A 13,906-nucleotide genomic window follows, 5' to 3' on the forward strand; every position below is an offset into this window, starting at 1 on the left:
GTACTGAAAGTTTTACTGTTTCTACTTATTTAGAAGTCTGTATGGACTCAAATCTCGGTGTGCAGTATTGCACGTAGGTAGGTTGGTTTGATTTTCCCCCTTCCTCCTCCCTTTCCTCCCCCCCCCACCCCACCCCCCGCATCCAGAGATAAACTTTGCTTACCCTTTTTGAATCTAAACAGTAGGTGTATATGAACTAGTTAAATTACAATACTTGATTTTAAATTGTACACAGACATTTCTCTGAACTAAAGCGAATTTAAACTGGTCATTTGCAACCTCTCACTATGTTAGTTATTTTGCACGGTAGTTTTTTATGAGGTGTTTTAATATTCAAAGTCCTTTTCAAAAGAAAGCTTCTGATACTGTTTATGCAGAAGAAACTTTCAAGCATTCCCTTATTGGTCTAAAAATGCTGTTAGATCACTTAACACTAATAACTGTAAAATAGCCACACAGATACTGAACTTGACAATGATCATATTCATTGTGCATGGCTGTTGGTCTCCTCCTTCCCTGAAAATTAATACAAAATCACAAAATTGTTTTAAGCATATATATTTTTCTAGTTCATCTTGGTCCTAAATGTGTCTTGGACTTTTGATAAGATAGAATATTGCATGTATGCAGTTTTTGTCTGAAAAGATTATTAAATCTAAGATTTTTCAAAGACAGGTGTATGTGACTTTCTAGATTTCCATTAACAATCCCATATTGCTAGGGATATCTTACAACACACTGTATTGCATGTATGCAGTTTTTGGCCTGAAATTAGTATTTTCTGTAACACAGGAGATTTGTGTATTAGATCAATGTCTGTATATAGCTTCCTGAGGAGCAAAGTTTCCATGAGAAAGAAGAGTTTGTTAGCATTTTCGCAAGCACATAACAGCAACTTTATTTATTTTAGGAACACCTATGTGAGAAAGTAGTACAAGGAGATGTGCTACCAGGTCATGTGGCTTCTGCCTGTCTCCTGTCCTCCACAATTGCAGAGCAGGGAAAGAGTGCTGGAACTCTTACGCTTCCTATTATGAGCAGAATTTCAAGGAAGACAATTGGAAAAGTTAGAGGTATAGTTGATGTAAAGAGGTGTGCACAGTTTTACCTGAAATCAACCATTTTCTGTTGACATGTGAAGCACTTCGTATTTTTCTTGTAGTGGACTACATAATAATTAAGCCAATACAAGGGTACACTTGCGATATGAAGGCCTCGTATGCAAAGTATTGGAAACCAAGAACAACTCTAGATGTTGGACATAGGGGAGCAGGAAATTCTACAACTACGACTAAGTAAGTCAATTTGTATTTTGATGTGAATATTTTCTTATGTTCTGTTTTGCTAACATCAGTTGCAGAAGCAGCCAGTTTGAAGTTAAAAGCCACAACTCATAGTCATTTAAGTCACTTGAATATCAAATTTGGATATCCTGTAAGACAGAGACTTCCAGTTTGTACTTCTGTTATTTTAATGGACTTCTGTGCTGTCCTGCAGCTGAGAAAACCTTTTTCATTGCTGTTATTTCAGACTTGCTAAAGTTCAAGAGAACACTATTGCTTCTCTGAGGAATGCTGCTAGTCACGTATGTATGCACATTTGTATGCACCCAGTACTCTTGCTGTTAAAACTAACAGACTTTTATCATATTGAATCAATAAACTAAGCATAAATGTTAAATGTAGTGGATAAAATTATGGGCAAGTTATGGAGCCACTATGGCAATTCCCTGGGAGATACAAAGGGAAATAATAGCTCAGTTTAGATTCTCATTCTTACTTTTTCTTTTTTTTTTTTTTTTTTTTTTTTTTTTTTTTTTGAGAAACTTAGCTAGCATGTTCTTGTGTTGGTTCTAATACAGGGAAAATTTGAATTTCAACTCTGTAGATCTGTAGGGCTGTGAAAAATTCGGAACAAGCGAATAAAATCTTGGCTCTTCTAAGTCTGCTAATAGACTCATAGATGGCGAAGACCTTACTCAGGGACTGCGGAGTGCCTAAAATTGTGCAGAAGTCTCAAAAATAGGACTTCTGAAGTTAACATGAAAAACTACTTGGGACATGAGTTGGTAGAATAAAATAATCTTTCGTTCCAGTGGTTGTTACAAAGAGGACTTTCACCCCTACAGTGGGACTCAGTTCGGGGGATATTAGCTTCGGACGCTTAAATTCTGTGATTGAAATGTAGTCAATTTCATTTCTTCCAAAAATCTGTCACTGACGTAACCTGTGGTAAGACTAACCTGAACAGGGAAGGCAGTGAGGCATTGCAGAAGCATAGCTGGAGTTTGAAACAGGTTCAGAGATTGCTTGTCCGGCTCCTGTTTTCACAGTGAAGAGCTGTGGTTGGTATTAGATCAACTGCCTCTTAACTTTTAAGGTTTCTTTTCAGGTACATCTCCACTAGTGTGCATTTTAACTGAACATCCTTGAAGTTGTTCAAGGATGGGAGCTGAGCTTTCTGGATTATTATGCCTATTGGCTACCAGTTCCTGAACACTGTACTCCCCAAGAGCTAGAGCTGAAAGCTCACTCCTATTTGGCAGACAGAGTAATTTGAACACATTGTCTGGAGTGTACATTGAATGCAGAGGAAATGAAGACACCAGTTACCAAAAGATCCTCTTGAACCATATGGTACTTAACTTCTGAGTGGACACTGCAGGTTTGTGGATTTCTCTTAAAGTCTACAGGAAGTATGCTTCAAGGTAGAAACTTACTATAAACCAGGAAGCAGCCTCACCAGAAAAATGCTTGTAACTTAGGCAAGTTAAAAAGGCTGAAATCCAATGGCATAAAACATTTCTGATGAGAAAGAGGCTGAAAACAAACTGGCCTCCTATTTTGCTTCCATACTGATGGGAAGAGAATATGTGAGTCAGGATAGTAATTTGAGAAATGGAATTCTTGGAGGCTTTTCAAAGGAATAATGTAGAAACAGTTTAAAAAGCCAAAAAATATTCTTCTGCTCCCTTTTCCCCACCTCTTCCTGCCTCTCTTTTCTTTTTGTCTCCCTCTATAAAGATTATACTTAAAGCTCTTTTCAAATCTTTCTTCCTTTTAAGTGTAACAGAAAACTAGAACACAGAGTTGAAAAGACTTAAGAGTACTGGATCCAACCATTTCTACTCTTGCACATGTATATTGCATTACTACCATTGTGTTATTCATGAGTGACTCCAGAAGCTTCTCAGTATTTGGAGTAGCTCCCTAAAGCTTTGCAAATCTGTCGCAAAACAAAAGCTCATGAGGCCCCTGTTCATTTATCTCTTGAGGAGGTAGGCAGGAGGGAAGGCATTAAGACTGTTGTCTTGGCATTCTCTGAAACAGAGTTTGCAATACTTGAGTTCTACTTGAAGAATTACAAGATTGCATAAGCAATATGTATCAGAACTGTGTTATGGTAGCTTAAATACTCTTCTGCATTTTGTTCTTGCAGTCCATTGTTGAGCTTGATTTTATTGCAGTATTGCATTCAGCTTTTGGTCGATGCCCAGGACCTGTGAATATTTGTAAACTTACCTGAGTTTTCTGTGGTACTGTAGTCCTTGTGTATAAACAGTTAATGGGTCTGTTTTTTTTTTTTTTTGTATTTTCAATTCTCTATAGGGAGCAGCATATGTGGAATTTGATGTACATCTTTCTAAAGATCACGTGCCTATTGTATATCATGATCTCACATGTTGCATGGCAATGAAAAAGGTAACTAAGATGTTGTCTGTATTTCATCTTTAAGTGTGATAATTCCAAGGTGTCTTAGAAATAATTCTGGGAAATCAATGGGTAAAATGGAAATAGTTATGCAGCTTAAATGAATGCAAAGATTTAATTTGCATAAAGTAAAGCAGAAAAGTTGAGTTCTGCCTTTTGATGTTGTAGCAACAGCATTTCGGATGCATGATTTGAGGTTCTTTTTTCAGTCATACAGTGCAGTTATTCTTAAGGACTTTTATTTAACTTAACGGTTTACAAGGAAGACGGAGACCGCTGCAGTGTATTCAATACCCTTTCTGGTGCCCTTTGAATTGCCAGAATACAACTTTCTGACTGTTTCTTTTTTCTGAGGGAGAATTAAGTGATTCTAAACATGATTACTCTAGTCCCACACACTGATGTTTAAATATCTGTCTGCCTTAAGCAGTTACATGCTTAACAGATGCTTTCTAGATCAAACTAAAGCCTACCATGTTAGGTATCCCACTAGTAGCCAGTAGTGAATGGGAAGACAGAAGTGTAAGAAACTAGCATCTTCTTCCTTCATTTGAGGACTCCCTGAACCACAAATTGGCTTGGCTTCCATTAATTTTTCTGATTCTTTTTTTGAACTCATTTGTACTTCTGTGTTTTGTACTCTTTTGACTGTGATCGTGTACTTTGTATCTCATTGGCACAGAAAATGGTGTTGAAGGGATTACTTGGTAGGACAGAAGGAAAGAAGTTAAGGCAGAGGTGCTAAAAGCAACAAAATGATTCCTGAAAGCAAATGTCCTGTTCCTTCCCTCACTTTTTTCATGAGTTGTTGTATCTTTTTTAAACCAAAAAACATTCCTGGTGTTTTCAGAAGTGTCGAGATTACTATAATTTGGGTTTCAGTGAACAGTACTGTTATGATTACATCCACAGACAAGCATTCCTTGAAAGATACTTTGAGTAATCTTTAACAGTACCTCTTTAAAAACCCAGGTTTGATGGACTGTAACAATTTAATATTTTTCTGGAGTTAAGTGACGTTATGCTTCTTAATAAAGAGATCCATAGACATAAGCATTAGTGACTAAAAATCACTGAAGTAACTGAAGTGTTCTGCCTTCTGGTCCCATTACGGGCAGAATACTTTTAATATTCAAGAATCATACAGAGAAATCGGACTCTGTTCTGTTCCTGTTTTCCACCTGTCTAGTTATGTCAATAAAAACAAAGATAGCATGGAAGGATAAGCTGCAGGATATATTCACTTTCCTCTTTGCACTGAGTCTTATGTCATTGATCCATCAAACACTTTGCAGTATTGTAATTTAGAACAAGTTTTGTTTTGAACAGTTGTAGTAATGGAACTTGTCCAAGTGATATATATGTACAGTGTATATTGAAGCAGTATTTTAATGTTGGCTAATAATTTCTTTACACTGGGAAGGGAAATGAGAAATGGATTCATTGAAAGAATTATTTTTGACACTAGATCCTTTGGAAAGGGGACTGCCTTGTTTTTACCAAGACACTAGTTGTCTTTTAATAGTTTCTGAGACATTGGGAAGATTATAAACAGAACTATCTTAGAGCATTTTTGTTGTGCATTTCTTCACTGACAGACTTTTCTTTATTCCTGAATAAGTTAACTGGTCATGTTCTTACAAAATAAATGCACTAACCTTTATTGAAGGTTAACATGAAAGAACACTGAAGGCTGTGGTGACTTGCCTGAAAGACTGAATCTTGATTCTCAGGTTGGCACTTATTTTATGCTAGAGTGCCTGTGTTCTGTCTCTTGAAAAGAAATAATCTTACTCATATGGTAATACATCACTTGTATCCTTATCAATAAAAGAAAAAAATAGTAGTTTAGTCTTACCATCTTAAAAGCATAGAGTTTTTTTTGTACCTTTCAGTGATGCTTCATTATGTAATATTTCTCTCCAAAGAAATTGGATACTGAGCCTTTGGAACTGTTTGAGATTGCAGTCAAAGAACTCACGTTTGATCAACTGCAGTTGTTGAAGGTATCCTTACTTTGGCTAGTATGATACGCTAGGTATAAGATTTAAAATTGAGATTGAAGCTTAATTTCTAGAGTAACTGCAGATGGTGTGGGAGAGTAAAAGTTGTTAAAATTGCACAAGTAGAACAAGTAGCTAATTCTGAGAATAGTACTTCTGCACTGTCTTTGGAGCTTAGGTACAATTCATTATCTCATTTGCTGGAAAGATGAACCAATGAACTTGCATAGATCTATATGAGTATCTGCTAACACTACTCATTTTAAAAAATGAGCAGAAAAAAATGGAAGTAGCACTAGGAGGAGTCTAAAACTGATTGTGACTGAAATCTTTTTTTCAAAGATTTCAAAACACGTGCATCTAAGTTTTAGTGCTTCCCTGCTAACAAGAAAGGGACGGATTATGACGACCTCCTCCTTGGAGATGTGTATGGAGGCACAGAATGGTCCATGATTCAGTAATATGGATTGGATGAACTGGCTAGAATTAGTTGATTTGTTTTGATTTCTTTGGGTATCACTGTAGCTTTCAAAGGGAAATTCTTTATCCTACAAAAAAGGGGAGGGGGGACTGGGCTACTGGAGAGTCAGCTGAGCTATCTGTCCTCACTCAAGAAAGCATCTGGCTGGATCAATAATTACCTGTTTCTTTTCACTTAAAATTACTTGCTTTCCTTCATTTCCTGGAAGGGGAATTTGAGTGGAGCAGGGGAGATGATCCTATACTGAGCCTAATTCTATCTCAGTATGTGGCTACATCAACTGCTGTCAGCCTTCTGTTTGCAAATGACTGGAAATAGTGTAGAGTCTCACAGAGGAGGGATTTAGTATTCAGACTTGTTCACATCTTAATGTTATGTTTCGCTAAGGTGTTTCTGTTCTTGAACTTGTTTTCAGAATTTTAAATAAGAATGTTTTCAGTTAATTTTTCAGCTTTTCTTGAAGTCTTTAAATTGTCAAGTTTGAAAGAAAATTGTCACATGTTTTGATACTACTTTTGTCTTTTGCAGTCTACTGAAACTGTCTATAATGAAGCTTTAAACTCAAGAAAATTCATAAGGAAAATTAATTGTACTTTATATGTAGTAATACCTCTAGGGATGGAACATTTCTTAATTTTTTTCTTTTTATGCTCTTCAGCTGGCTCATGTGACTGCACTGAAAGTAAAAGATCACAATGGTAAGTACTAGTTGGCGAAAGTTTTGAGATTTGTATATTTCGTAATAATATATATTCTGTGATTGCGGTGATTTCTTCTAATTAAGTGTGCCTACTTCCTGAACACTGAGAGTTTGTTTCTAAACACGTGGGGCAGTTATTTCAGTTTTGTGTATGCTGTGGAGTTTTTTGCTGGGAAGTAGATGCCTGGAGAGACATTACTCCCTTGGAAGAGGGGACAGGAGGGTTAGCAGATGCATGTATGTCTAAAAATATGTATATTCATGACAAAATTACCCTTCATGTTTCCTCCTCATACTTCTCTTAATTGTAGCTTTTTGGCAACTCTTCAGCACTGCTAGCAAGACCTTGGGTAACTACTCTAGGGTGTGTTTTTTGGTGCCATAAATCCCAGGCCATAATGCATCTCCATTATGGGGACAGCGAAGTTGGGCGAAGTACCTCACACATCCTACCTGTTTGAGAAAAGATAAAATAAATAATAAGCTCAGAAGGCAAGGCTGCTTCTACTGGGGGTGGTTCAGTGACTGAAATAATGGGAGCTTGAAGAGGCTGTTTCTGATAAACACTCTGGCAAGACTTAAAACAGGGATCAAAAAAAATTTCTGCTTGTGAAATAGGAATTGGCAACACCATTGTTGGAGGATGTTGATGTCATAAGAAAGAATTAAATAATCGATACACCTGATTCCATTTTTTGTTCTTAAAAGAGCTTATGATTTTGGAGCCAGTCTTTTTTTGTTGGGATTAGCAATACTATTATTTGGGTTTGATCCAGTCTTCTATATTTCATTTCAGCATCCTTTAAAGAAGAGGAAAACTTTGAGACCCAGCCATTCCCTTCTCTGCAGACAGTAAGCAGTGAATGTAGAGCAATAGAGATGATGATTTTGGAACATGAAAACAGACCTTTCTCTTACAGCTTTGTACCTAGAAAGGGATTAGTTTCTGGTTTTTAGGCATCTGAATGGTTTTTAGGCATTGAATGCCTGGAATGGGAACCTGGGCTTTATTGCTGGCCTCTGGAGTCTTTGCAGCACTTAAACTCTGTAGTTTGTATACCTTTCAGGTGTCTTAATTCAGGAACCCCAGCTGTATGGCTCAGTATACACTCAGTTTTACAGCTGGTCATTGTATTTTAAGGCATCCACAGTTGTTTGCTTATTTTGAAGGAAAATAAATAGCCTTTAGCAATCTCCCATATAGGACACAAATTGCATTGATTTTTCACATACTTTAAACTATTCAGCATGCTCGCAGCTTTTAATGATGATTTGCCAACTCATGTTTGAAGTGTTTTTTTTTCTTCATCTTCTGAGTTTTTTTTCCCCCTTTCTGTTTTTCCTAATGTCTGAACTCCCATTGTCATGCCTTTTAGGGAACTACATTATATAACAGTACTTGCTTTTATTTGAACCATAGATATGATTAATATCTACGGTTAGTTATGGGCTTATGTCAGAATAAGTATGAAATACTAATCAGTTACAGTTCCTATGTCCAACTGTATTTTTACTGTCTGATCAGATGACTGAGTAACTACAAGAAATAAAGAGCTTTGTTTAAACTACTGAGGTTCAATGTTTCCACCTGTTTTGATTCCCAAAATATAGTTCTCCTTTTTTTTATAAGGAAGAGTATGTTACCTTTCCCTGTATGTCATCTTCATAGGGTTAAAGAATTGCCAGTTGACATCTCCTTATTTTCAGTAGTTGTTGGTTTCACCTTTTGATTTGAATTCACCTTACCGTTAATAGTTGCCTTACATATTTTGTTTTTCTTGTAATAATGCCGTATTCATGGATTTCATACAGGATTGTTTGTAACTTAAGATACCTTTTGCATTCAAAAAAAACTTCCTAGAGAAGTATAAAATGCTTCCTTTTTAGGAGAATAAATAGGGCGTTTCTCAAACAAATTCCTGTAATAAAGGATACTCCTCTGCTCCAACAGTCAAGTTTTGTATGTACACGTGTTAGGCTGAATTAACCTGCATGTCTGCTGTGTCAAAATTGTGTCCTCAAGATTTTATCCATTTTTCTGTAGCCTATTTTTGAACTGAGGTAGAAAAAAAATACGTTTACCTTGTGTTAAGTGTTAAAGATCCACCCCCCCGCCACTGTTAGTCTTTTGGGGCTTAAATTCCAGTGTGTTCCTCTAGTATTTATGCTTACTGAAAGTACTTAAGTGCCTTCCTTTGGTGTGTGGTTTCTTCATAATAATATATTTTCAGGTCCTGGAGTCTGTTTCTGAAGATGTTGGGTTCAACATAGAAATAAAATGGATCTGCCAGCAAAGAGTGAGTAAATGTACAAGTGCTTGGCTTTGATACTTTATTGTTCTCATAACTAAAGCTTGTAATTTGATAAGGTAATTTGTATGAGCTACAAACCAAAAGAATCTTTTTTTGATGTTTTTCATGACTGTCTTGTTGTATTATAACCCATTAACTTTAAAACTGAGGGTATAATGCCAGCAATCCTGCTAATAAATGTGTAAAAACTTACTCCTAAAGTAATAGGAAGTATTTATAGGGTTGAGCTTACAATGCAGGTCTGAGGGTTTTTAGAAGAAGATCATTTTTTAAATCGATGAATCTCAACAAGTTGGGCATACTATGCATGTGGGAAGTGATATGAACCCCCTCAGGGCTGAGGGGGTTTCTACATCATGTGGCTGTCATAAGAGTACTATGAATTCAGCTGGGCTGCTCATTTGCTACGTCTAGGACACAGTTCCCAACAGTGGGGCTAAAGCCTGCAGTGGGAGAAAGAAATTAAGCACAGTGGTAGGTGGAAGTCTGTCAGCTTGGACGCATGCTGACCCTCTCGGAGATGGGCCAACTACAGAAAGACTGGTAATGGCTATTCTCAAAGATAAAAGATTTCTCATTTACTTTAATGAATATTGTTGTTGCATTTTGTGCTTAAAAATAAGGCAAAATAGCTATAGTTTTAATGATCTTTTAGAGATTACATTTGTGTTTTCAAGATTAGGTAAGGTTTGCATGAAGCCTTTTCTGTGAATGGGAGGACAGTGAAATTTCTCAGTGAACCTTATTGCTGTCAGAATTCAGTTGTACTTTTCAAAAAATCCCCTTAGGACTGCAATAGCATTCCATTGACTAAAGCAGTGAATTTTGTATTCAGACTTACAAACTGAATTCTCATTTCACTCAGCCTCAATTAGAGACCCTTGCTTGTTAAAATAGGTTTAGTAAGCATTAATTTCAATGACTGAAACTTGTCCTTTCTTTCTGTAGGATGGTCAGTGGGATGGCAACTTGTCAACTTACTTTGATATGAACCTCTTTCTAGATATAATTCTAAAAACTATTTTGCTGAATGCTGGAAGAAGGAGAATTATATTTTCTTCATTTGATGCAGATATTTGTACAATGTAAGTTAAGAGATAAATCATGTGCATTTCAGTTGGATCTAAACTTGAGGTGCCAGAATAGTTGGGAATTGAAACAATAAGTTAGACCCTTTTGCCATCTGAGCCATGCCAAAAATAAAATAGGAGAAGAAAGCTGATACTTTTTGCATGTGCATTCCTGGTTGCTTCAGCCTTTCTCGTTCTGGTACCATAAAGTCAATTTCTGTCATACTTAAGTGCATGCAAGCCTAATTTACAGACTAAATAATAATTTTGTTACAGTTTTTCACTATATCTGCCTTTAAAAGAGGACAGAAAATGAGATAGCTTTGAATTAGCTGTACTTTGTTTTTTGGTCGAACAGTTTGCTTTTCTTTTTTGGAAATACCGTACTGAAGGTATTGAGGCACAGAAAAAGCACAGGAGTTGAATTGGGCAACAGACAGTTTGAATGCATGAATTAACTATCTTCTGCAGTATTTCATAACAAGAAGTGATTTAGCCCTATTACTGAATAGTTTAATGGAAAAGATACTACAAACAGGAATTTGAGCAGACAGTCATAATGATGAGAGATTGCCCTGGTGAGGTACCATGGAAGGATAAATGGGCCAGACAAAACCAAATGAGTTTAGTGGTAAAGGGTTAGTAGATGCAAGCGTGAAAGAGTGCCTAACGTGCTAATCCCCTCTAAATTTGCTTCCATCTGTTGTTATTTCATACCTCTGTGCTGGTATCCTACTTGGAATATACACAAGAATGGTTGGGTGTTGTAAATTAAATATGTTATAAATTCTTACTGTGAATGTTCATTTCATTCCAATGTGCATTTAAAAAGAAAATGATAGAATTGGGTAGTCTGCAGAGGCTTTATGTAAACACTTTGAGGATATGAATTTGAGCGCAGCTTGAACTCTAGCTTCCCTTAAACTGGGTATGTTAATCTCTAGTAATAGTGCTGAAAGGAACAGTATGCCACGTGGTTTGATACTATACTGCAGTACTGTCTTGTTGCATTAGCTAGGAAACAAATGAACACACAGTAAAGGCAACCGCTCCCCTCAAACAGTAAGATTAAATTTTTAACATGTTTATTACTTCCAAACTTGACCTCTTTTTTTTTTTTTTTTTTTTAATTAAAAAAAAAACAGGATTCGGCATAAGCAAAACAAGTATCCTGTGTTATTTCTCACTCAAGGAGAATCTGACTTCTATCCGGAACTTATGGATCTTAGATCTCGTACAACTTCAATTGCCATTAGTTTTGCCCAGTTTGAAAACTTACTGGTAAGCTGACAAGTTCTGATACTGCTTTGCAGTAAAATGAGACTAAATGATTACTACTTGTTGCAAATGTGTCATTTTTTTACACTGATATTTGAAATTACAAATAAATTCATAAAGGAAATACCTCAACATTGACTATCTGCAAAAACAATGACTGTTTGTTTCAAACGTATATTTAAGACATTGTTTAAAAAATACAGTATTGTCAGTTTATGACTCTTTAATTGTATTAAAGTGTAAGGAACTGCAAGTCTCAAAGTGTTTGGAAAAAAAAAGACTAATATTACTAATATTGTAAGAGATTTTCAGAAATGTAGATTTTAATTGAGGTCTTTTATTTTGCAGGGAATTAATGTGCACTCTGAAGACCTACTGAGGAATCCAATGTTTATTGAACAAGCCAAATCTAAAGACTTAGTTATTTTCTCATGGGGTGATGATGCAAATGACCCAGAGAACAGGAAGAAGTTAAGAGAGTATGGTGTTCATGGGCTAATATATGACAGGTACATCGCTTGGTGTTTTTTAAAAAAAGATTTTATTTAAGATAAAATATTACTGTATCTTGATTCTTGTAAAACTTCACGTTACTTTTTAACTGGGTGCAGAATATCTTCCTTTTGTACAGTAAACGCAGTAAGTCCATAAACTGATTTGGAAAGTCTTCAGAAAGACTACAAACTAATGAATACTCTCTTACTCTAACAGCTGTATATATGAGGTTAATGCAAATACTTGACTTACCTGTTTAAACAGGATTGAATTTGATTCTCCAAAGAACTAATACATGGTGTACATATCTAACATACTATTAACATTCCTGATGGTGATTTTTAAACTTTGTACATAATATGGTGAGAATAAGTTTGTTTAACTATTTGGCTAAGATCTTCAGCTTTCTGTATTTATGGAAGGGAATAGTTAATACAACTTAAATGAATTAATCCATTCCCCCCCCCACCACCACCATTCTGTTTATCTACATTTGAAAGCTGTGAGTTCTTGTATACTGTTTTTCCTATTAAAATTAATTTGAAGTGACTTCCAGGGCAGACTCCCAAATCAGTCACTTCAGAAAGTAGTTGCTCTGTCTGCACAACTCAGGCCGACATCAGAAGACTGTGATAAAACTTTAAACAAGTGTTACTTCAAAAGTTTTGGTTTTCTTTTCAAAAAGATGTGAAATTAATGGGCAGAGATGGCATGTATTTTTGCGGAACTTAATTTACTCTTACAGGAAGAATATTGAATTTGGGAAGCGATAGAAGAGAATTAGAAAAAAGCGGAGTTTCTGATAAATTACAAAGGTTATTTAATTGGGAAAGAATTACAAAGGGAATCGACATGTTTAATAATGGACGACCCTTTCAAACCTTTTGCATGAAGTACTTGTCAAGGGCTTTGCTTATCTTCTGTTTTGTAAACTGGAGAGTCAAGTCAACATGTCTAGAGGCAAAAAATCAAATACACTTGCTCCTATATATGTAGACTCCTGGTACAACTAGTCAGCTCTTCTGACCCATTCTTGATCACTGTGAGTCCTCCCAGAATGGGAGACTCAGTGTTTCTGGTTTGCCGGAGGTCTTCCTGCTGGTACTGTAGCATGTCTGCCTCTTGTATGGGGATGGTAGAAAGGAATAAAAAGGTTACTGCATTTGGGAATCTTTGGACTGAAATCATTGAACCATAAGTCCACTTTCCTGCTACATCAGTGCTACATGTTACATTTCTCCTGCAACTCAAGAGTTAGGCTCCTTTAGTGGATGGAAAAGAAATGCAACTCCTATTCTTCAGTGTACTATCACTGCGTTGAATATGAAACTTAGTCCTACCATATGCATGACTTGAAACAATGAGTCTTTAGTCTATAGATAAGTGGAGGGTTTTGATCAAATACTTACATTGCATAAAGTGTTCTTGTGAAATATCTGTTCATCTGATGTCTCCTAATCCAGTCTTCTAGAGTTCTTCTATTGATGGAATAGATATGCACCACTGTGGTAATAGAGTAAAATATGAGTGAAGGACTTACTCCTGACTTCTTGTTGTTTTTTTTAGTTAACTACTCAACACTATGTGAATAATTTTTTACACCTGGTTTCATTTTACTTACCCTTTTGTACTGCTTAGTGTGTTTAAATTGCCATATGATAGCAGAACACCTTTTACTTCAACTTTGTTCAGAATGCTCATTGTTCTAGGTCCCGTAGATTTAAATGAATAAAAAATTTTAATCTTCCCACACTATTTAGAACGTCTAGTTTCCCAACAGTACTTATCTCTTTTCTCACCCCCTGCTGCCCACATTTCTTCTATCGTGTTGATGTTTACACTGTATTGAGAGGAGCC

General features: G+C 36.1%; 1 protein-coding gene across 3 annotated transcripts in view; it reads left to right on the forward strand.

Moving 5' to 3' along the window:
• Window positions 1-13,906, forward strand: part of GPCPD1 (glycerophosphocholine phosphodiesterase 1) — a 49,445-nt gene that overhangs the window by 27,787 nt on the left and 7,752 nt on the right. For all 3 annotated transcript variants that reach the window (XM_062571459.1, XM_062571458.1, XM_062571460.1), the window contains exons 9-19: window positions 911-1,073; window positions 1,163-1,295; window positions 1,531-1,585; window positions 3,609-3,701; window positions 5,639-5,716; window positions 6,853-6,892; window positions 7,691-7,746; window positions 9,126-9,191; window positions 10,155-10,291; window positions 11,422-11,557; window positions 11,903-12,063. In XM_062571459.1, coding sequence (XP_062427443.1) covers window positions 911-1,073; window positions 1,163-1,295; window positions 1,531-1,585; window positions 3,609-3,701; window positions 5,639-5,716; window positions 6,853-6,892; window positions 7,691-7,746; window positions 9,126-9,191; window positions 10,155-10,291; window positions 11,422-11,557; window positions 11,903-12,063 — 1,118 coding nt within the window. The remainder of the gene's footprint in view (window positions 1-910; window positions 1,074-1,162; window positions 1,296-1,530; window positions 1,586-3,608; window positions 3,702-5,638; window positions 5,717-6,852; window positions 6,893-7,690; window positions 7,747-9,125; window positions 9,192-10,154; window positions 10,292-11,421; window positions 11,558-11,902; window positions 12,064-13,906) is intronic.

The sequence above is a fragment of the Rhea pennata genome, chromosome 3, assembly GCF_028389875.1.
Source record: "Rhea pennata isolate bPtePen1 chromosome 3, bPtePen1.pri, whole genome shotgun sequence".
Classification (NCBI taxonomy): domain Eukaryota; kingdom Metazoa; phylum Chordata; class Aves; order Rheiformes; family Rheidae; genus Rhea; species Rhea pennata.